The following is a 21458-nucleotide window of genomic DNA, read 5'->3' on the forward strand; positions in this document are numbered from 1 at the left end:
TTGACAGAGTTGGGCCACAGGATCCACCCATATCTACTGGGTTGCACCCCCCCTTTTGGCAGTCTGCAAAACTACACTCCACCAAGCTACATAGAAGTCCCTGGATGCAATGAAGAGCTACTCCAGACATGAACAATGTAAAGTGGATGAAGTGTTCTGTGTAAACTATTACAGCATTTCACAAGAGGATGCAAACCAAGATTGGGAGTAGCTGCAGACAACAAGCAGAAAACTTCAATCTTTATGTATCCTAGATTAAGATTGAAGTAGCTGGTGTACCTCTTGTAAACATGCAATCCTATCTGCTACAGTCCTAAAGCTGGACTTGCCAGAAAAGACTTAGTTTGGACATTCAAGGTAAGCAAGATTGGACACTGCAGCTAGCAGAGTACTGCAATGCTTTAGGGACATGCAGATCAGCTACAACTGCAATGAAGAAGACTGCCTACCTGCAAAGGCTAAAGAAGGCCACAACCCAGTGCACTGTCAAAGATAGATAACATTTATTTTTAAAACAATAAACAAATATAAACCCCCCCTTATAATTGTTCTCTAAAATATGCAACAATGCCAGGCTGGTCCTCCGCTTGCTCCGCCCGGCACACCCAGCCCATGAGACCACAAATGGCTGGATAGTTGAACACTGTAGAAAAAGACAAACAAAATTTATTAGCTGCAATAAAAAAAGGAGACACGCTTCCCAAACAAGCAACAACAGCATGCAATACTTGTCTAACTTTGTCCATTATCCTGAAAGCACTCTATGCTGTTGTCACCTCATAATTGGAACACAGAACTTCCATTTCTTGCCTGGGATGATTTCATGGCCCAGGAAGTGAGCTTGGAATCCTTAGGCCTAGATTAAAGTGTTTGCTCACTGACTACAAATACATCTGTGGGCAGCGGTGAAAAGGGCAATCTCATCACTAAGGACAACAGATGACTTTGGCACACCTATCTTGTCAGGAATGGACTCAGCACTGGTGGTGGGACTCACCTGCTGTGTGGGCTGCAGTACCAGGGCTGACCAGCGGGTGCTCTCAGCAGCCAGAAGCTCACTCCTGCAATCAGCCAACACCTGGGGCTGATTGCAGGAGGTGTATTTAAGGAATGGCCAGACCTGAAGTCAGTGCCTTGGTGTATGTTTCCCATGAGCCCCTGTACCTTGTATCCTGTGTTCCTGTTCCTCTGCCTATCTGATTTGTTGCCGACTCTGCATTGTTCCTGACCCTGCTGACCGTCTCCTGTTTAACCCCTGGCTTGCCTGACCATCCTTCTGCCTGATCCTCTGTACCGTGCTGCCCTTGAGTTACTGAACCCGGCTTGTGACCCTGACCATTCTCTGCCTGATCCTCTGTACCGCACTGCCCGTGAGTTACTGAACCCGGCTTGTGACCCTGACTATTCTCTGCCTGCTCCTTTGGTACCTCGCTGCCCACACGTTGCTGACCTGGCCTGCCTGACTACGCCTTACGCTACCCAGACGATCCATCTATCCTGCACGGATCCAGCCATCCCTGCTCACACCTTCTACCTCTTCACATCAGGCTTCCTACCTGCATATACCTCTGGCGGATCCCTCTACCACGAGCAGGTGTACTCAGGGGCCGCGACCTGGTTCCTGTCTGCTCCCAGTCCATCCCCACCATCAGGGGCCCTGGTGAATAAGCAGACTGGGACTTAGACTCCGCGCCCTGGGGAATCCTGTCCTGAGGACTGCTAGGGGTACCACCAGACGGTCGTTAACAGAACCATATGGCCGGCCTGACCCTTCCACCTCTCCAGCCCTGACTGCGCCTGTGTTCCTGCACATACTAAGATTAGTGGAAGGTTGGTTTATTTACTGTGCTTTGTATATTTGGGTAGCTAATAATAAATTATATTATTATATCATTCCTGAAGCCTGTTACTTCCCTGTGTCAGTCCACACATTTCTGGTCATACCCGGATCCTTGACATTACACCAAGGCCATTCCTGACCAGAAGTGGCTGCACAGGGAAGCCATCTTGGCTTATTGTTGTGAAGGATGCATCTGGAGGAGGTTATATACTTGTGTCTGCTAGTCTTTGATGACAAAGAATATGCCTATGAGACTCTGCAGGAGTATACCAGGGATCAGCTGCTAGAATGCATAGGGGTCGCGCATTCCCTGGTAGATCAGGGCACAGAGTTCTCTGAGGTACAACCATTAATTCAGGCTTGTGTGGAGTTGGCTTCAGCTAGTACCCCTGAAAGCAGGGATGACTTTTTTCCCCCATTCAGTGCAGATCAAGTGGAATCGCTGGTATGGTTGTTGGTGGAGGATCCAGATTGCTTCCATGAGCATTATGCAGCTTGTCCATCACATGTGCTAGTGGAGTGTATAGACGCAGTGCAGTCTTTGGTCAGACAGGCTATGTGTAAGCGGAGTTGTGTTCAACCAATACTACAGTCCTGGGCAGACTTGTTACACCCAGCCTCAGTCAGCTTGCAACAAACCAGTCCTGTTTCTCATCATTCCTCTGCTCAAAGCTCTCTTCCTGCACTCCCGACAGCACCCCCAATGACAGCCCAGTATACCCTGCTAGCTACCACATGTCAGTCCCCTGCTCCCACTCGCTGCACCTATCCTGCCTTTTACCCTGTAAAGAAGCCCTCTGTAGCAACTGCTCCCTCCTTTGTTCCATCCTCCGGCTCTTCCCTGTCTTCAGCTGCTCCATCCATTTACAGACCTGCATTTACTTACAGTGCTCCAGTAACTAAACCCAAGAAGAAGCGAAAATTCTTTCCAACCAGTACCATCCTACCAGTATCCAAACCAGTCAGCCTGCTGTCTGAAGACCCGCCTTCCGTTGTCCAGCCTGATGCCCTGATGCCCGATGACCCGATCCGGCCTGATGACCCGATCCGGCCTGATGACCCGGTGTTCGTGATCCAGCCTGATGGCCCGATCCAGCCTGATGACCCGATCCAGCCTGATGACCTGGTGTTCGTGATCCAGCCTGATGACCCGATCCAGCCTGATGACCCGGTGTTCATGATCCAGACTGATGACCCCACCCAGCCAGATGACTCGGTGCACGCTGTCGTGCCAGATGACTCGGTGCACGCTGTCGTGCCAGATGACTCGGTGCACGCTGTCGTGCCAGATGACTCGGTGCACGCTGTCGTGCCAGATGACTCGGTGCACGCTGTCGTGCCAGATGACTCGGTGCCCGCTGTCGAGCTTGGTGACCCGGTGCCTGTGGTTCTGCTAGATGGCTCGGTGCCCGCTGACGTGCCCAATGACTCGGTGCCCGCTGTCGAGCTTGGTGACTTGGTGCCCGCTGTCGTGCCAGATGACTCGGTGCCCACTGTCGAGCTTGGTGACCCGGTGCCCGCGGTTCTGCTAGATGGCTCAGTGCCTGCTGATGTGCTCAATGACTCGGTGCCCGCTGACTTGCCCGGTGACTCGATGCCCGCTGTCGTGCCAGATGACTCGGTGCCCGCTGACGTGCCCGATGACTCGGTGCCCGCTGATGTGCCCGATGACTCGGTGCCTGCTGTCGTGCCAGATGACTTGGTGCCCGCTGTCGTGCCAGATGACTCGGTGCCCGCTGTCGAGCTTGGTGACCCAATGCCCGCGGTTCTGCTAGATGGCTCGGTGCCCGCTGACGTGCCCGATGACTCGGTGCCTGCTGACTTGCCCGATTACTTGGTGCCCGCTGTCGAGCTTGGTGACTCGGTGCCCGCTGACGTGCTCGATGACTAGGTGCCCGCTGTCTTGCCCGGTGACTCATGCCCGCTGTTGTGCCCGGTGACTCGGTGCCCACTGTCGTGCCAGATGACTCGGTGCCCGCTGTCGTGCCAGATGACTCGGTGCCCGCTGTCGTGCCAGATGACTCGGTGCCCGCTGTCGAGCTAGATGACCCGGTGCCCACGGTTCTGCTAGATGGCTCGGTGCCCGCTGACGTGCCCGATGACTCGGTGCCCGCTGACTTGCCCGATGACTTGGTGCCCGCTGTTGAGCTTGGTGACTCGGTGCCCGCTGACGTGCTCGATGACTAGGTGCCCGCTGTCTTGCCCGGTGACTCATGCCCGCTGTTGTGCCCGGTGACTCGGTGCCCACTGTCATGCCAGATGACTCGGTGCCCGCTGTCGTGCCAGATGACTCGGTGCCCGCTGTCGTGCTAGATGACTCGGTGCCTGCTGTCGAGCTTGGTGACCCGGTGCCCACGGTTCTGCTAGATGGCTCGGTGCCCGCTGACGTGCCCGATGACTCCGTGCCCGCTGACTTGCCTGGTGACTCGGTGCACGCTGTCGTGCCAGATGACTTGGTGCCCGCTGTCGTGCCAGATGACTCGGTGCCCGCTGTCGAGCTTGGTGACCCGGTGCCCGCGGTTCTGCTAGATGGCTCGGAGCCTGACGTGCCCGGTGACTCAGTGCCCGCTGACTTGCCCGGTGACTCGGTGCCCGCTGACTTGCCCAATGACTCGGTGCCCGCTGTCGTGCCAGATGACTCGGTGCCCGCTGTCGTGCCAGATGACTCGGTGCCCGCTGTCGTGCCTCTGCCAGCTGCCCAGCCTGATGTGCCTCTGCCCGCTGCCCAGCCTGACGTGCCTCTGCCCGCTGCCCAGCCTGACGTGCCTCTGCCCGCTGCCCAGCCTGACGTGCCTCTGCCCGCTGCACAGCCCGACGTGCCTCTGCCCGCTGCACAGCCCGACGTGCCAGCCCCTGATGTCCAGCTAAACTGGCCAATAACTGATTCCCAGCCTGCTCCTGGAGATCCTGTGTCCAGCGACCTGCCTTCCTGGGTTCCCCTACATAAAGAGAAGTCTGCCAGCAGGAAACACAGCCAGCCGGTTGACTCCGGCAGTAAGATATCCAGCCAGCTACCTGACCCGGGCGGTGGAACATTTTGCCCACTAAGGACTGTTTGGAGCGTCCTGAGGCCGCTGCTTGAGGGGGGGGGGGTACTGGGAGGAATGGACTCAGCACTGGTGGTGGGACTCACCTGCCGTGTGGGCTGCAGTACCAGGGCTGACCAGCGGGTGCTCTCAGCAGCCAGAAGCTCACTCGAGTTACTGAACCCGGCTTGTGACCCTGACCATTCTCTGCCTGATCCTCTGTACCGCACTGCCCGTGAGTTACTGAACCCGGCTTGTGACCCTGACTATTCTCTAAAAAACATAAACGTGCAGCGCTGTTAAAACCAATAAATAAATACATATATAAACATGTAAGAAAGTGCACACAAATATATCAAGTGACACTGTGCATCTATGTATGTGCCACTAGAATATGTGGCCAATATAAACGTGAAAGAAAACACTGTGTCTAAAACATAAGTCCAGAGTGCAGGCGTGAACGAGATCTCAAATGATCTTCTGGTATCCAAAAGACACAGATTGTGGATAAGGTGAGACAATTAAAGTGTAGATTGCACACTCACCAGATACGCAACCTTTTTGCACATTTGTATGATATAATAAGGACATCAGACTTCAGACATCTCATTAAAAAGGTCTGGTCAGATCTGGTCAATGCCTCCTTCGCTATCCCACGGTTTGCACTTAGCCTTCCCAAATGGTAACCACTCTGCGGATGTACCTGGCTCCCACAGGAGCTCAGAAAGAAACAACAGAGGAGGCCAGTAGTGCAATATTGCCTTAGGATGTTTATTCCACACAATGGGTATGTATACAACAAGAAAGCAAATAAAATAGATTACTGACCGATTGCAAGCTGCCGCCGGGACCCCTTGTGGTGCCGGCGGTAAGGCGTCAAAACAGCTACAGCAAGTGCTCTTAGTCATAGGGTGTCCTGGCCATGAACTGTTGATGCCGCACTGTCCTTTAAATAGTGGGAGTGGTGCGTGTATCATTGCCACGTGCCATCTTCCCAGAGATGAGTGTCCTTACAAGCGGCGCCATTTTGGCGTAGTCCGGACTGACTGCACATGTGCGAGCGTGTGTCAGATCCCAGAAACATCGCTATACCATCATATAGGATCACCAGATAAAAGCATGTTACCATGGAGATATTACAATCCAGTGTAAGTCCCGGACCCAATTTCAAATAAATAAATAAATACCGAAAAAGGGGGGTATACCAATTAAACGGCAATTCTCTCAGGTATGGCTACATAAAAGAAAACTTAATTTATCCTTATTAAAAAGGACTTTATTGTTCTGGTCCAAGGATAAAATAATACTTTAAAATTCAAATTATATCTAAGCATATAGCTACATATAGCACAGGTGATCCTATATTGGTAATGTTACACATATTGCACCTTGCAAAAAGATTTTTCTATATGACTTATTGCAACATGATCGTACTTGATATAAAGGATATTCATAAATACATCAAATCAAAGAGATATATGTCACACTAAATATCTTATTGTGTGGCATTTCAGAAAGGCATTCGTATGATTTGATAATATTATCTATCTAATAAAACTACATATGTAACTATGCAGTACCTATAGGCATACTACATTAGTATATGTATATGCATGTATGCTATTATTTATGATCTATAGCACATTTATTATAAGATATATAAAAATAAAAATAAGATACATAATATATAAAAAAGGATAAATATGAATATCCCATATTTTATAATATCTTGTAAAAATGCATATATACTTGCATATATAAAATCTGTCAATAATTGTAAACATATAGAAGTAAACGTATAGTGATACATATAAAAACCCATTTTTTATAAATCTGAATATCCCATATCTTCTAATATCTTGTAAAAATGCATATATACATGCATATATAAAATCTGTCAATAATTGTAAACATATAGAAGTAAACGTATAATGATACATATAAAAACATGTAAAAAAATAAAAACCATAAAATATATAAAAAAATTTATAAAAAGACTTCGCCATGATTAGAAATCACCAGACAGATTCAATACCAAATTCAAAATCAAAACATGTTTTAAATTTTCTATGTTCATATATAAAGATATGGAATTGTAATAAATCTAAGTATGTGTAAAATTCATCAGCTGTTATCGATGAAACAATTCACATCTAGTTCTATATTCAACCCTTTTGGACGCATGGAATCCATCTGGAAAATCCATTTGGTTTCCATTTGGGACACTGCTCTCTTCTTATTAGTACCCCGCTAATGGGGTTGTACCATATCAATACCTATAAATATTAGGGATGACGGGTCTCTGTTGTGATGTGTGCTGTAGTGCATGGACAATGAATGATCTTTATAGCCCTTTTTCACATTGTTAACGTGTTCCTTAAGTCTATCTCTCAATCTTCTAGTCGTGCGTCCAATGTACTGTTTTTTACATGGGCACTGTAAGAGATACACCACGTGCTTGCTATAACAAGAAATGAAGTTCCTAATTAGAAAGGTTTTTCCTGCAGTAGTGGAGGTAAAGTTCTCAATTTTACGCTTCCTTTTTCCATTATAGGTGCATATAACGCACCTATTGCATGGATAAAAACCTCTCATATCACCAAACAAAGAGACCGGTTGTGGAGGGTTAACAATGTTCGCGGCAATCAGATTTCTCAAAGTCTGTGCCTTTCTATAGACTATTTCCGGTTTTTCTGGTAGAATTCTTGTTAAAACCGGGTCAGCCTTTAAAATCTTCCAGTTCTGGTGTATTATCTTAGATACTGTTTTATACTGCCTGGAAAATGTGGTTATAAAAGGACAGACTTTTGATGATTTTTGTGATACATTGTTAGTCAATAACACCTCTCTATTCATATGTGCCACATCTTGAATGATATGAGTGAGGTGCGTTTCCTCATATCCTTTTTCCAAAAATCTACTTTTTAGAATATTGGCTTGGGTTAAGTAGGTGTCTAAGGAGGTACAATTTCGTCTTATTCTAAGAAATTGTCCTTTTGGTATATTAGAAAGCCATGAGGGATGGTGGCAACTATTAATGGGAATATACCCATTTCTATCTGTTGTTTTAAAAAAAGATGAAGTTACAATCACACCATCCAGGTTCATCAATGTTAAATCTAAAAAGTTGACACTGGTCTTACTATATTCAAATGTTAACTTAATGTTCAGGGTATTGTTATTGTGTCCGAAAAAAGTTTATTAAGGCTTGTTCATCTCCTTTCCATACAAGGAGGATGTCATCAATATATCGTTTATAAAAGCACAGTTCTGGCCAATCCCTGGCATATATGACATCCTCCTCCCATCTGGCCATAAATAGGTTGGCCAGACTCGGAGCGAACTTGGCTCCCATAGCCACACCTCTTGTCTGTAGATAAAAAATACCGTCGAACCAGAAGTAGTTTCTGGTCATGGCGAAGTCTAAAAGCATTAAAATAAAACCCTGGTGTAAAACTGATAAAGTAGACTCATCATAGACTATCACTGTCTATGGAGAGGTCTCTTATATCCTGTAAAACCTGTTTGGTAACCTTCAGGTATGAGGGTGTTTTACGTACCAACGGCTGTAAGAAATAATCTATGTATTCCCCGGCTCTCGAACACAGAGAACCAATTCCGCTGATGATTGGTCTTCCGGGGGGATTTTCGGGGTTCTTATGTACCTTTGGGAGAATGTACATTATAGGTAATCTTGGGGCTGAGGGGCACAGGAAATCCCTTTCTTTTTTATTTATTACGTTATCCTGATAGCCCCTAGCAATAATATCTTTCAAGGATTTCTTATATGCTACCAAAGGATTTTTTGGCAAGGGGCAATATGTATCTTTATCCCCAAGAATGTTATAGACTTCCTTAACATAATTTTCTTTACTCAGAAGTACCACTCCGCCACCTTTGTCGGCAGGTCTTATAACTAAGTCCTTCTGACTTAAGAGAGAGTCTATAGCTCTAAAAGACCCTTGATGAATCCCATAATTTTTTATTTTAACTGCTGCCAAATCCTTCAATGTCGTTTCCTTAAATGCGTTTATATAATTTTGTGATTGTGGAGGAGGATTGAACAAGGATGCATTACGCAAATTGGAATAGTTTGTTACATTTAAGGTACTCCTGGTTATAGGATTTAGGAAAAAGTGTTTTTTTAGGGATATTGATCTAACAAATTTGTGTAGATCTATATATGTTCGGAATTTATCTAGCTTATTATCCGGTGCATATTTTAATCCCTTGTCTAGGATATCCAATTCCTGTGTGGTTAAAATTTTTCCACTCAAGTTAAAAATCCCCTTACCTTTCAAAACTTCCTCTTTTTTGGGTTTATTGACCCTTTTTCCTCCCCTTTTTCCTCTGCTCGAACGCTTCTTTTGCGTGAGCTCCCTTCCTCTAAAAAATGAACCGGAGCATTATTTCTATTTCCATTCTGATGTGGTGTATTATTAGCCAATGGGGGATGGTAAGTGTTTCTATATGGTGAGGCATATTGCTGCCGTCCATTGTTATTCCTTGGTGTTCTGGGTTCTTGTGTCCTCCAGTTATCCTGTCTGTAAGATCCTCCTTGGTTATTGTTTGGGAATTTATTATTATTGTTATAATAAGGGGATTTATTCGGTTTCTTGAATTGGTTATTCCTATATCCTTGGTTAGGATACAATTCATAACCCCTGGATCCAATATTATCGTCTGATATGGATCTCAGAGTTTCAAACCGATTAGAGACAGGTATACTGGTTCTCTGGTTAAATTGCACCCTCGCAGGTGGCTGGTATTGATTGTAATTTGTTTGTTTCCGTTTTTTAGAACCCTGCCATCCATATTGCTTCTTTTTAGGTTTGGATGTATGTGGCGTGGTATCCATGGGTATAGAGGATCCCCCGTCCAATTCATCCATTTTTGTTTGCCATTTAAAGATTTTGTTCTCAGCATAATCTTTGTGGTCACATATGTATTTCTTTTGTTTTTTTATTTTCTGCTCTTTTTCTATATGTTCCAGAAAAAGTTTAAGTTTATTGGACTCTGATTTATACTCGTCCTTTTCTTTAAATGGAACAAGTTTTTCTCTTATTTTATTAATCTCTACGTCCAAATAATTAAATTTTTTCCTTTTTCATGTAATTAAAAATCTGAGCAGATTTAGTCCTGCTAGGTTGAAATACTAGGACCATTCTGATATACCATTGGTATCTCCTACTTTAGGGGAAATATTCCATCTTAAGGAACGAGGGACCATCTGTTCCTTAATATACCTATCTAAAAAGGATATGTCCCAGAGTGTTCTGACCTCCGCCGAGGTCAGATTACGAAGTTGTATAAACATCCCTTTTATATCATTAACCTCCTCGTCAACCGTAAAAACATTGTCAGATATATTGGGTCTTAATGACCTCATTTCAAATATATCTACCATTTTAGTAGAATGAAGGAAAGGCTGCTCAACTCTAATAGGTAAATAAAAGTACTAAAAACATATAAAGTAAGTGAGCGCCTTCCAGTCTATCAATTCCCAGGTTACAGCAGCTGTACACAAAAGGCTGACTATTCTCTGCCTGCTCCTTCGGTACCTCGCTGCCCACACATTGCTGACCTGGCCTGCCTGACTACGCCTTACGCTACCCAGATGATCCATCTATCCTGCACGGATCCAGCCATCCCTGCTCACACCTTCTACCTCTTCACATCAGGCTTCCTACCTGCATATACCTCTGGCGGATCCCTCTACCACGAGCAGGTGTACTCAGGGGCCGCGACCTGGTTCCTGTCTGCTCCAAGTCCATCCCCACCATCAGGGGCCCTGGTGAATAAGCAGACTGGGACTTAGACTCCGCGCCCTGGGGAATCCTGTCCTGAGGACTGCTAGGGGTACCACCAGACGGTCGTTAACAGAACCATATGGCCGGCCTGACCCTTCCACCTCTCCAGCCCTGACTGCGCCTGTGTTCCTGCACATACTAAGATTAGTGGAAGGTTGGTTTATTTACTGTGCTTTGTATATTTGGGTAGCTAATAATAAATTATATTATTATATCATTCCTGAAGCCTGTTACTTCAGTCTACACATTTCTGGTCATACCCGGATCCTTGACATATCTCCTCCACAGAGTTCCCAAAGACACCTATCCTAGCTTTCTATTAGCTGCAGGGGGGGGGGGGTGAATCCCTACACACACATTATACACAGCCAGAGCACAGAGCTGAGCAAACTCTGTGAGCCTATTGGAGGCTAGTGGCTCAACTCCCTCCACACAGGTCCAGAGATTCCTACAGAGCTGGCAGTGTGAGTAACCAGGTGTGTCCTTGAAGGGAGGCGGACCATCTCCCAGGAAGCTGAGGTGTCAGCTGCATTTGGAGTGAATCTTTAAGATGGCGGTGAGACGAGAGACCAGAGTGGAAGAAACACTTGTTACTTGGGAAGCAGGTTATTGCTCACTCGAGTGTCAGGTTAGTGCTCACTATTGTATCATATTCTTTGCTTATTGTCCTTTCTTAATTTGAAAAACACTTTAATGTATGGCTATGTAGACAAACTCAGCTCTCAGGTCTAAGTGTGAAGATTAAGCCCATATCTGACTGATGTGGTGTTTAGTGTGAATGTTTTAGTTCTTTGGGGGGCCATCCTAAACACAGGATGAGGCCAACCAATTTAGACAAGGGGGAGGTGAAGCCTTCTACATATGTTACATGTACATATGTGTAAACAGTTTAGAAACTGACCTTGAGGGATGCTGGCCTCTGCATCCAGAGGGGGCTGGAGCTCCCCCATAGCAGCTTGGCCATCCTGAGGTACAACTACGTGAAGAGTAAAAAAAAAGAGCAAGTAAAGATGCAAACCCTGACATTCGAGAAACACATGGATGTTAAACAGTCACATAGTACAGGCCCCAGGTAGTTAGCCCTAGCCCTAACCATCATAGCAAAGTCCTCTTTTGGTTTGGGTTACTAAACTAGATGACCAGAACCAGAAGGGCTTAAGGTCAAATTCATTTGGCCACTTGTTGGCACCCACACTCCAGCAAGCTGCTCATATTCTACAATGCTAACACTCTCTGGCTGTCCATTGACGATGTTTCATGTCACCATAAGACCTAACCAAATGTCACAGCTGACAGCCATGACAAGGAACAGTCTTCCTTGGCAGTGGTGTGGTGCCAGCATTCCAATGTTGTAGAGCCTTGCTCTTGACAAAAGTAATTGGCTCACACACACCAGCTTAGCTACGCTTACACTACAGTAAGAGTGGAAACACTAATTGGCCAGCCCTTGCAGCCATTCCCACTTTCCTTCCTGGGTTCTACAGTATAGTGACTTCAAGCATCCCAAAGCAGAGGCCACAGGTCGGCAGCAGATCTCAGGCTTCACAGGAAGATGTCACAAGGTATAAGTCCTTGACAGTCTAGCTACAAAAGGGCTCAGTTCATAAAATATTTCCCTCCCCTACACAAAAACACAAATGCCACCTCGAGTGTTAACACATGCATACTGCAAGGTGGCATTTTGAGCTTGGAGCAGATTGTGAAGCAGAAAAACAAATAAGTCTTGGGCCAGCCTTCCCAGCCTTTACCCACCAGACCTCTTGTGACACCCCCACACATAGACACTGTCCAAAAGCAAATATTGTAAAGTGGTTAAAATTCACACAAATGGGACATACCTGGCCAACTTGGGCCCTGGGGCTCCGGGGATTCGGACGACCGTTTTCCCCTCCTCCGAGGACTCCTTGGCCATCCAGCCTCTCCTGGGAGCTCTTTAGACCAGCCACTCCCTTTCTGAGTGCCAGGAAACTTGAAAAAGCAAAAGAGCTCCAGATGTCAGTCTAATTCTAGGCTTTGTAAATTTAAGAGTTCACTAGAAACACACACAATGTTGATCCCAAGCCTTAAATTCTCTCATACTTGAAGCACAAGGAGCAGACTAACTCCAGATAAGTTTGGATAGTGTATGACCCTAGGGAGCCACGGAATTCAAAGAAAGTCGAACATGTGAAATTCTGTCTCTTGAACATCCAAATAGAAGAGGGTGCGCTCAGGCAAATGAACAAAGTCCAATCTTTATGTTGGATATTGTAAGGGGTTGTGGTGTCAACAGCCACTATACCCTTAGCTGTAACCTTTTCAAAGGTTGACACAAGGGAAAGGCCTTACGCATTGGATAGTAAAAGACACACAACTCGGAACACTTGCCAAACACTAAGAGCTGGGAAGCTCCTCAGAGATAGCTCTCCCACCCCTCTGCTAGTGTATTTTGGGGGCACATATCCTGCATTGGTAGGTCATTGGAAATTTGGCCCAAAGGCAGAAGTTTCTTGCCTTCATGCATTCGCAGCATTAAGGCCCCACTGCTTGGCAACCTCCTCAGGCCCCCAAAATACTGACCTGTGGCCAATTATCATCCCATGCTGTGCTAGAGAGCAGAACCTGGTCTCAGAAAGGTATGGATGTGTACAGGCCTACACATATTGAGCTAATAACTGCCTAGCCACTACTCTAGAGTCCACATTGGAAGCTGTATTCCCAAAACTGCTTGAGCATGTGTGATGAGGAAGCAAGCAATGGTACTTACAGTATTACTAAACCCACAACAGTCAAAGCAGTCTAGATATGCAGTAAAGCATCCTTGTTATACTCGCTGTGTAACCTAAGGGGTTAATCCTCTGTCTTGTGTAAAAAGGCTGTTTCATCCTGTCTTCTCTGCCCCTCCTCTTGTTGAAATGACCACCTGATACAGACTGAATCCGTAGTCACATGCACATGCTCAGTTTGGAGTGCATTGCTATACTTTTTGGGTGTTGGTCTTGGGAGGGTGCATGTGATCAGCACAGGGCTAATCAGCACTGTTCAGACAGAGGGGCAGAGGTTTCACATCCTCCTAGAGCAGAAAGAAAAATCCTCCAACAAATTTTAAACAGTGCTCTGCTGAAGTCACAAGACTGCTCTAACTGCTGATGAGAAAAGGTATTTAGCAGTTTTTATGGACTAAAATACTTGCATTGCCATGTTCTGTTTACTGTGGGAGACCAGATAGAGTGAATGCAGGGTCCAGGGAGAGCGGATATACTGAATGCAGGGTCTGGGGTTCATTAACACTTTAAGACTGACATACATAGATTAAAAGGGAAGTCCAGCCAAAGATGTTTTGGCTGTACCTCTCCTGGGGATTACAGAAGTGTAGTTCATTTGGCACTCCTGTGACCCATTTTCAGGGGACAGCTGCCTGAAGTCCACTGAAGTCACACAGCATGGCCAGTGTCAGCACCTGTGGTAGTGAGCTCTTGTTGATACTCAACTTGGGGTTCCCCAGGGCGCAGAGTCTAAGCCCTAGCCTGCTTCTTCACCAGAGCCCCTGATGGTGGGGATGGACTTGCAGCAAGCTGGGACCTGGTCACAACCCCCAGGTACGCCCAGCTGAGGTTGAGGAGACTGCTCGCGTGAGCAGAGTATAATGGGAGGAGACAAACAGAATCCAATAGGCTAGCCAAAGTCAGGACAGGCAGAAAACAATCAAGGTCAGAGAACGAAGCCGGGTTCGGTACACAAGTAGTCAATGTAGGATTCAGCCAGTAGTAACACACAGGAGCTCCGACAACTAGGAAGTTGCTCAGGCAAAGTGGCCTAGTCTGAGCACATCTAATACAGTGGGGCAAAAAAGTATTTAGTCAGCCACCAATTGTGCAAGTTCTCCTACTTAAAAAGATGAGAGAGGCCTGTAATTGGCATCAAAAGTAGACTTCAACTATGAGAGACAAAATGAGAAAAAAAATCCAGACAATCACATTGGCTGATTTGGAAAGAATTTATTTGCAAATTATGGTGGAAAATAAGTATTTGGTCAATATCAAAAGTTCATCTCAATACTTTGTTATATATCCTTTGTTGGCAATGACAGAGGTCAAACGTTTCCTGTAAGTCTTCACAAGGTTGGCACACACTGTTGCTGGTATGTTGGCCCATTCCTCCATGCAGATCTCCTCTAAAGCAGTGATGTTTTGGGGCTGTCTGTCAGGAATTGACTTGCCAATGGTGGTGGGACTCACCTGCCTTGTGGGCTGCAGTACCAGGGCTGGCCAGCGGGTGCTCTCAGCAACCAGAAGCTCATTCCTGCAATCAGCCATCACCTGAGGCTGATTGCAGGAGGTGTATTTAAGGAATGGCCAGACCTGCAGTCAGTGCCATGGTGTATGTTTCCCATGAGCCCCTGTACCTGCATCCTGTCTGCTTCCTGCCTGATTCCTGATTCTGCTTGATCCTGACCCTGAATGAACTCCGTCTGTCCTGACCTCGGCTATTCCTGACCACTCTCCAGCCTGCTCCTTTGGTACCTAGTCTGCCTGATTGTTCCTGACCCGGCCCGTCTGACTATGGTCTGCCTACTCCTTTGTGTCTTGTCTGCCCGATGATTCCTGACCCGGCCCGCCTGACCACTCCACCTCACCAGCCCTGACTGCTCTTGTCTGTGTACATTCCGTTATTAGTTGGAGGTTTGGTTTTGTTATATTGTGCGTTATATTTGTGTATAACCCTTAATAAATTATATTGTTACACCATACTTGAGCCTGCGTTTCCCTGTGTCAGTCCACACATCTCTGGTCTTACCGGGAGCCCTGACATTGTCGCTGGGCAACACAGACTTTCAACTTCCTCCAAAGGTTTTCTATGGGGTTGAGATCTGGAGACTGGCTAGGCCACTCCAGGACCTTGAAATGCTTCTTATGAAGCCACTCCTTCATTGCCCAGGCGGTGTTTGGGATCATTGTCATGTTGGAAGACCCTGCCATGTTTCATCTTCAATGCCCTTGCTGATGGAAGGAGGTTTGCACTCAAAATCTCAGGATACATGGCCTCATTCATTTTGTCCTGTACATGGATCAGTCGTCCTGGTCCCTTTGGGGAGAAACAGCCCCAAAGCATGATGTTGCCACCCCCATGCTTCACAGTAGGTATGGTGTTCTTTGGATGCAACTCAGTATTCTCTCTCCTCCAAACACGACGAGTTGTGTTTCTACCAAACAGTTCTATTTTGGTTTCATCTGACCATATGACATTCTCCCAATCCTCTTCTGGATCATCCAAATGCTCTCTAGCAAACTTCAGATGGGCCTGGACATGTACTGGCTTAAGCAGGGGGACACGTCTGGCACTGCAGGATCTGAGTCCCTGGCGGCGTAGTGTGTTACTGATGGTAGCCTTTGTTACGTTGGTCCCAGCTCTCTGCAGGTCATTCACTAGGTCCCCCCGTGTGGTCCTGGGATTTTTGCTCACTGTTCTTGTGATAATTTTGACCCCACGGGGTGAGATCTTGCGTGGAGCCCCAGATCGAGGGAGATTATCAGTGGTCTTGTATGTCTTCCATTTTCTAATTATTGCTCCCACAGTTGATTTGTTCACACCAAGCTGCTTGCCTATTGCAGATTCAGTTTTCCCAGCCTGGTGCAGGTCTACAATTTTGTTTCTGGTGTCCTTCGACAGCTCTTTGGTCTTCACCATAGTGGAGTTTGGATTGTGACTGTTTGAGGTTGTGGACAGGTGTCTTTTATACTGATAACAAGTTCAAACAGGTGCCATTGATACAGATAATGAGTGCAGGACAGAGGAGCCTCTTAAAGAAGAAGGTACATGTCTGTGAGAGCCAGAAATCTTGCTTGTTTGTAGGTGACCAAATACTTATTTTCCACCATAATTTGCAAATAAATTCTTTCCAAATCAGCCAATGTGATTGTCTGGATTTTTTTTCTCATTTTGTCTCTCATAGTTGAGGTCTACCTATGAGGCCAATTACAGGCCTCTCTCATCTTTTTAAGTGGGAGAACTTGCACAATTGGTGGCTGACTAAATACTTTTTTGACCCACTGTATAGACAGGCAAACAAGGAGGTGGGCCAGGAAGTGATGGAAGGGAAGGAAATAAAACCCAAAAGACAGCAGACGACGCCCATAGATGAGCACAGACAACCACATGAGAAGGGATCAGGAACAGGACTGCAGCAAGAAGGTAAGAACACAAACAAGAAACTGCAGGCTAGCTTGTGACAGTCAGACTAGGTCAAGATCCCGACTTTAAAGTCGGGATATACTGCAGACTCTAGAGCAGCAACTGGCTCAGCCTAGCCATAAATAAAAAAAAGAGTTTGAGCCTGCTGCTGCCTCCCCCTCCACAGCCCAGGGCTACAGTGAGTGCTGGGGAGGTTGAGCTGACAGTAAACATGTGATTGCAGAGTTAGCACCCTTACAACCTAAGGGGAACAGATCAAGTATTGGAACAATGCTTCAACCACCTAGGTAAGTCGCAGCAGTGGAAACAAAAACAAGGCCGACTTAGATAAGAAACTACGGTCCGGCTAATATTAATCAGCCAAATTATACTACAGCTATGGTCAGCATGATTGTACAGAAGGCAAATGAGGATTTTTCTTGGGTACAAACAGCATGTCTGCTTTTGGCAAACACAGTTACTTGCAGCTGAGATAGCCATGGGGACTAAAAACAGGGTATTGTACCAGCCCTGAATGCTGCCCACATCTCCAACTACCAGAATCTAGGAACACAAAGGCAGACAATCACACAGCAGCAATGACTGTGTTGACATGTGAATAAAGTAACTTTTACCCCTTCCACATGAGGTGGAAGGAAAGAAAAAAATAGCAGCAATGGAAAGTCTAACATTGGCCCTGATGTGAGCAGCTCTGCCTCAGTCACCAAATCCTTCACCTCAACCTTGATGTCACCTACATAGACCAATATCCCCAAACACATTGAAGGTACATACAGTGGGCGTGAGAGGGAGAGAAGTCATCCCTCCACTCTTCTTCCAGCTCACCCTCTTCCAACATTACTGGAGCTACACAAACAACAAGAAAGAACACAACACCTTCAAGACATCTCAGATCCAGAATGCACACAGAGAACAAGCAAGCACATTCAAAGCACTTACAGTGGGCTGGAGATGAGGGGGCCTCCTGGTGGGGTGGAGGCTGCTGGAGTTGTTAGTCCTCCTCCTCCCCCACAAACAACATGGATGGTACTACACAAACAACAAGAAAGAACACCAACCCTTTGAGAGAACCAATTACAAGGAACACAGAGAACAGGCAAGCACATTCAAGGCACTTACAGCGGGCTGAAGGTGAGGGGGCCTCCTGGTGGGGTGGAGGCTGCTGGAGTTGTTGGTCCTCCTCCTCCCCTGCAGACAACATGGCTGGTACTACACAAACAACAAGAAAGAACATCAACCCCTTTGAGAGAGCCAAGTACAACAAGGAACACAGAGAACAGGCAAGCACATTCAAGGCACTTACAAGCACTACACAAACAACAAGAAAGAACAACACCAACCCTTTGAGAGAGCCAAGTACAACAAGGAACACAGAGAACAGGCAAGCACATTCAAGGCACTTACAGTGGGCTGGAGGTGAGGGGGCCTCCTGGTGGGGTGGAGGCTGCTGGAGTTGTTGGCCCTCCTCCTCCCCGCAGACAACATGACTGGTACTACACAAGCAACAAGAAAGAACAACACCAACCCCTTTGAGAGAGCCAAGTACAACAAGGAACACAGAGAACAAGCAAGCATATTCAAGGCACTTACAGTGGGCCTAAGAGGAGGTGGCCTCCTCCTCGTGCTCCTCCTCCTCCTCCTCTGCAAACATGGCTGGTGCTACATAAACAACAAGAAAGAACACAACAAACACATTGCAGACATCAAAGTTCCATAATGCACACAGAGAACAGGCAATCACATTGAAGGCACTTACAGTGGCCCTCCTCTTCTTCACTATCTTGCTCTACAGAAAGAATAACACAGAATTTTTTTTTTTTCCAAAAATACTTTATTAATATAAGAAGAAACAAAATAGCATATAGAGCATATACAGCTATAGATCACAGTCATAACATAAACATGACATGTTGCCTCCCGTTTCGCAGACGGGACATATTATAAACAGTAATACAAGTCAAAATGGGGTAGAACATTACGTCAGGCATATAATGTAGACCAGTGGATATGCAGAGGAAAGAGGCTCTATGTATGTACAGTACATGTCACTGCTTGAATGTCAGCAATTCTAAGTGATAAAGGTGATATGGAGGTTAGGGTAGGGAAAGCTTTGGATGCTGTGAAAGTCATGGTTTACGTATTGTGGGGTTAGCTCAGGTGGGGGATCTCCTTCCCTGGGAAAAAGGTAGACCGCACAGCAGGCTTTCTTTAAAATCTGACTGGTTGTCAGTTTTATTTAAAAGGTTTGCAAAAATATCAAAATAAACAAAACATCAAAATAAACCCTTGCCATCCAGGCACTAACTAAACAGGAGACGTTTCCTCTCTCAGAGGTGAAGGGCTTCTCCCTGTCACCCAAACAAAACAAAAGCAAACCTTTTCTTGTAGGTATAGTACACACACAGCTCTCTCAGAATACCTCTCTGAGTCCCAGGCCACGAGCAACTCCTTGCTCCAGCCCTGCCCTTTTTGTATCACCTGTTGGTGGTCATCAGTGGAGCCCAAACTCTGGTCCGGACCGACCTCCTTAACTGTGGCCCCGAAAACCCGGAGTGGACTCCACCTAAACTGCCAGGTATGAGCGTATGTGAGGTGACACATAGCGTCCCTCTATCACCTCGCTGTTCATACTGTCACAGTATTTATAGCTTTAATGAGTGATATAGTTGCAGTTAGTCATATTTCTGTGGAAGTAAATGCTCTATTTCAGGGGTGTCCAAACTTTTTTCAAAGAGGGCCAGATTGGATGAAGTGAACATGGTGGAGGGCCGAACATTTTTCCGAACATTCTTTGAACCATTACAATTAAATGCAAATAAATTATTTTATGCCAAGTTAATTGCAAATGACATAATTTTCATTTCATAACATTAAGATCAACTGACAGCTGAGTTTTCACAATGTATTGAAAATAAATTTAAAAAAAACTTACCTGCACTAATGTGAAGGGTGAAAAAGGTAGCTGGAGCTGAAGTCTCTGCTCGGCAGCCGGGAGGGGAAGAGAAACACACTTCACGCTGGAAGCCCGGCCCTGACGTCACCGTCCTCTGTCTCTCCCAGCGCGGCGCAGTCACACATGCGCACTGCTCTTAAGCAGAAGACTGTCTGCCACAGAAGGGAGGGCCGTGCGACAGCCGCATATACACAGACCAGGGAGAACGCGCCGCAGTCAGGCATGCACACTGCCCTCTGCTCTCAAGCAGAAGACTGTCTGCCATAGAAGGGAGGGCCGTGGGAGGGCCACATTACACAGAGCAAGGAGGGCTGCTGGAGGGCCGTATTAAATCGACCCCTGGGCCGTAAATGGCCCGCGGGCCGGACTTTGGACATGCCTGCTCTATTTGGTTGGTGAAGAATGAATGATAGGGTGGTATAACAGGTGTGAAAAGAAAAGGTCTGAAAGAACACTTGGTAGAGTACAGATTGTACCTGTTCACCATCAGCAACACTTTATGCGATCCGTTTGGATCATCACTTTGGTTTGTCACTTTGTTTATGTCAATGTATTTGTCATGTGTATGCTTATTTTACATTTCTTGTGTTTTGTACTGTATTGTTAGCGCTTCACTATTTTTTATAACAATGGGCATTCCCACCAGATGTGCAGGAGTGTACCCGTCGTTTGATGGCATCTCCAACACAAATCAGAGATGTTGGAGTCGAAGCGACGAAGCAGGGATGGTACCCTATACCATCTAGAGTATACTTTAAAGTTATTTTCTTGTGTGGAGACACATATAGATCCTTTGTGGATGTGTTCAAATATGTGATCCCAGTCGGTAGGCGAAAAATGGATTTGTAAGTCAGTGCTCCAGGCCTTGCAAGCTTTCCTAGTTGAGAGGTCACTGGTGTTTTCGAGACATGTGTAGAGCAGGGATATAACATGTCTCTGGGGAGAGTCCGTTGAGCAAAATTTCTCAAAGGGGGTAAGATGTCTAGTATATTCTTTTAAATGTGGTGAGCTGTGGATAAAGTGGTGGAGTTGTCTATACATCCCCGGCGTTAAGGTCAAGGTAGGCCATTTATGCAGAAGGAGGTCTCTGAATAAGAGTAATCCATCTTTGAAGAGGTGGTACAAACTCACGCCGTCTGTGAGGCCAGATCCCGCAAGAAAGGCAGGCGACATACCTGGGGGGGGAAGTCTGGGTTCAATCTGACTGGGGTGAGTGGACCAGGGGAGGATGAGAACTCTGTGTTCCTGCAGATCTGATGGTAACAGGACAAAGTAGGGCCTATGAGAATGTGTTCCTTAGGTTCAGATGGAATGTGAGAGTTATGCCAGAATTTTTAAATTTGCAACCTAAAAACATGTCGGAAGTTTACTAATTTCTCACAAACCTGTGTGCCAAAGCTAAGTCCACAGTGCTGAATGACAACTGTCCATTTCCTGGGGTCAGGCCACACATACATGCATAATTGTGTTCATGTCCCTACTTTGTTGTTTTTTGACTTGGGATGTGCATCCGGTGGGGCAGACTGCATCCTTTTCCCCAACTTTGTCCACTGCACTACAGCTGATAGCAACTCATGGTAGCAGGATGATTTGTTAAGCTTGGTGATCATGTATTTGCTATGCAATGACATGATCACAATGTCAATTCATATATTAGG

At 46.2% G+C, this 21458-nt stretch overlaps 1 protein-coding gene across 1 annotated transcript; it reads right to left on the reverse strand.

Moving 5' to 3' along the window:
* Nucleotides 1-481: 481 nt before the first annotated feature.
* Nucleotides 482-18332, reverse strand: LOC149443727 (uncharacterized). Its single transcript, XM_089655351.1, has 5 exons — nt 18252-18332; nt 17967-18056; nt 12515-12644; nt 11578-11652; nt 482-643 (listed from the first exon to the last, which is right to left on the reverse strand). Exons 1-5 carry the CDS (start codon nt 18330-18332, stop codon nt 540-542), a joined length of 480 nt encoding a protein of 159 aa, XP_089511477.1. The 3' UTR covers nt 482-539.
* Nucleotides 18333-21458: the final 3126 nt, after the last annotated feature.

Source organism: Staurois parvus, unplaced genomic scaffold (assembly GCF_062004578.1).
Source record: "Staurois parvus isolate SC_StPar_1 unplaced genomic scaffold, SC_StPar_1.0 ptg000836l, whole genome shotgun sequence".
Taxonomy (NCBI): Eukaryota; Metazoa; Chordata; class Amphibia; order Anura; family Ranidae; genus Staurois; species Staurois parvus.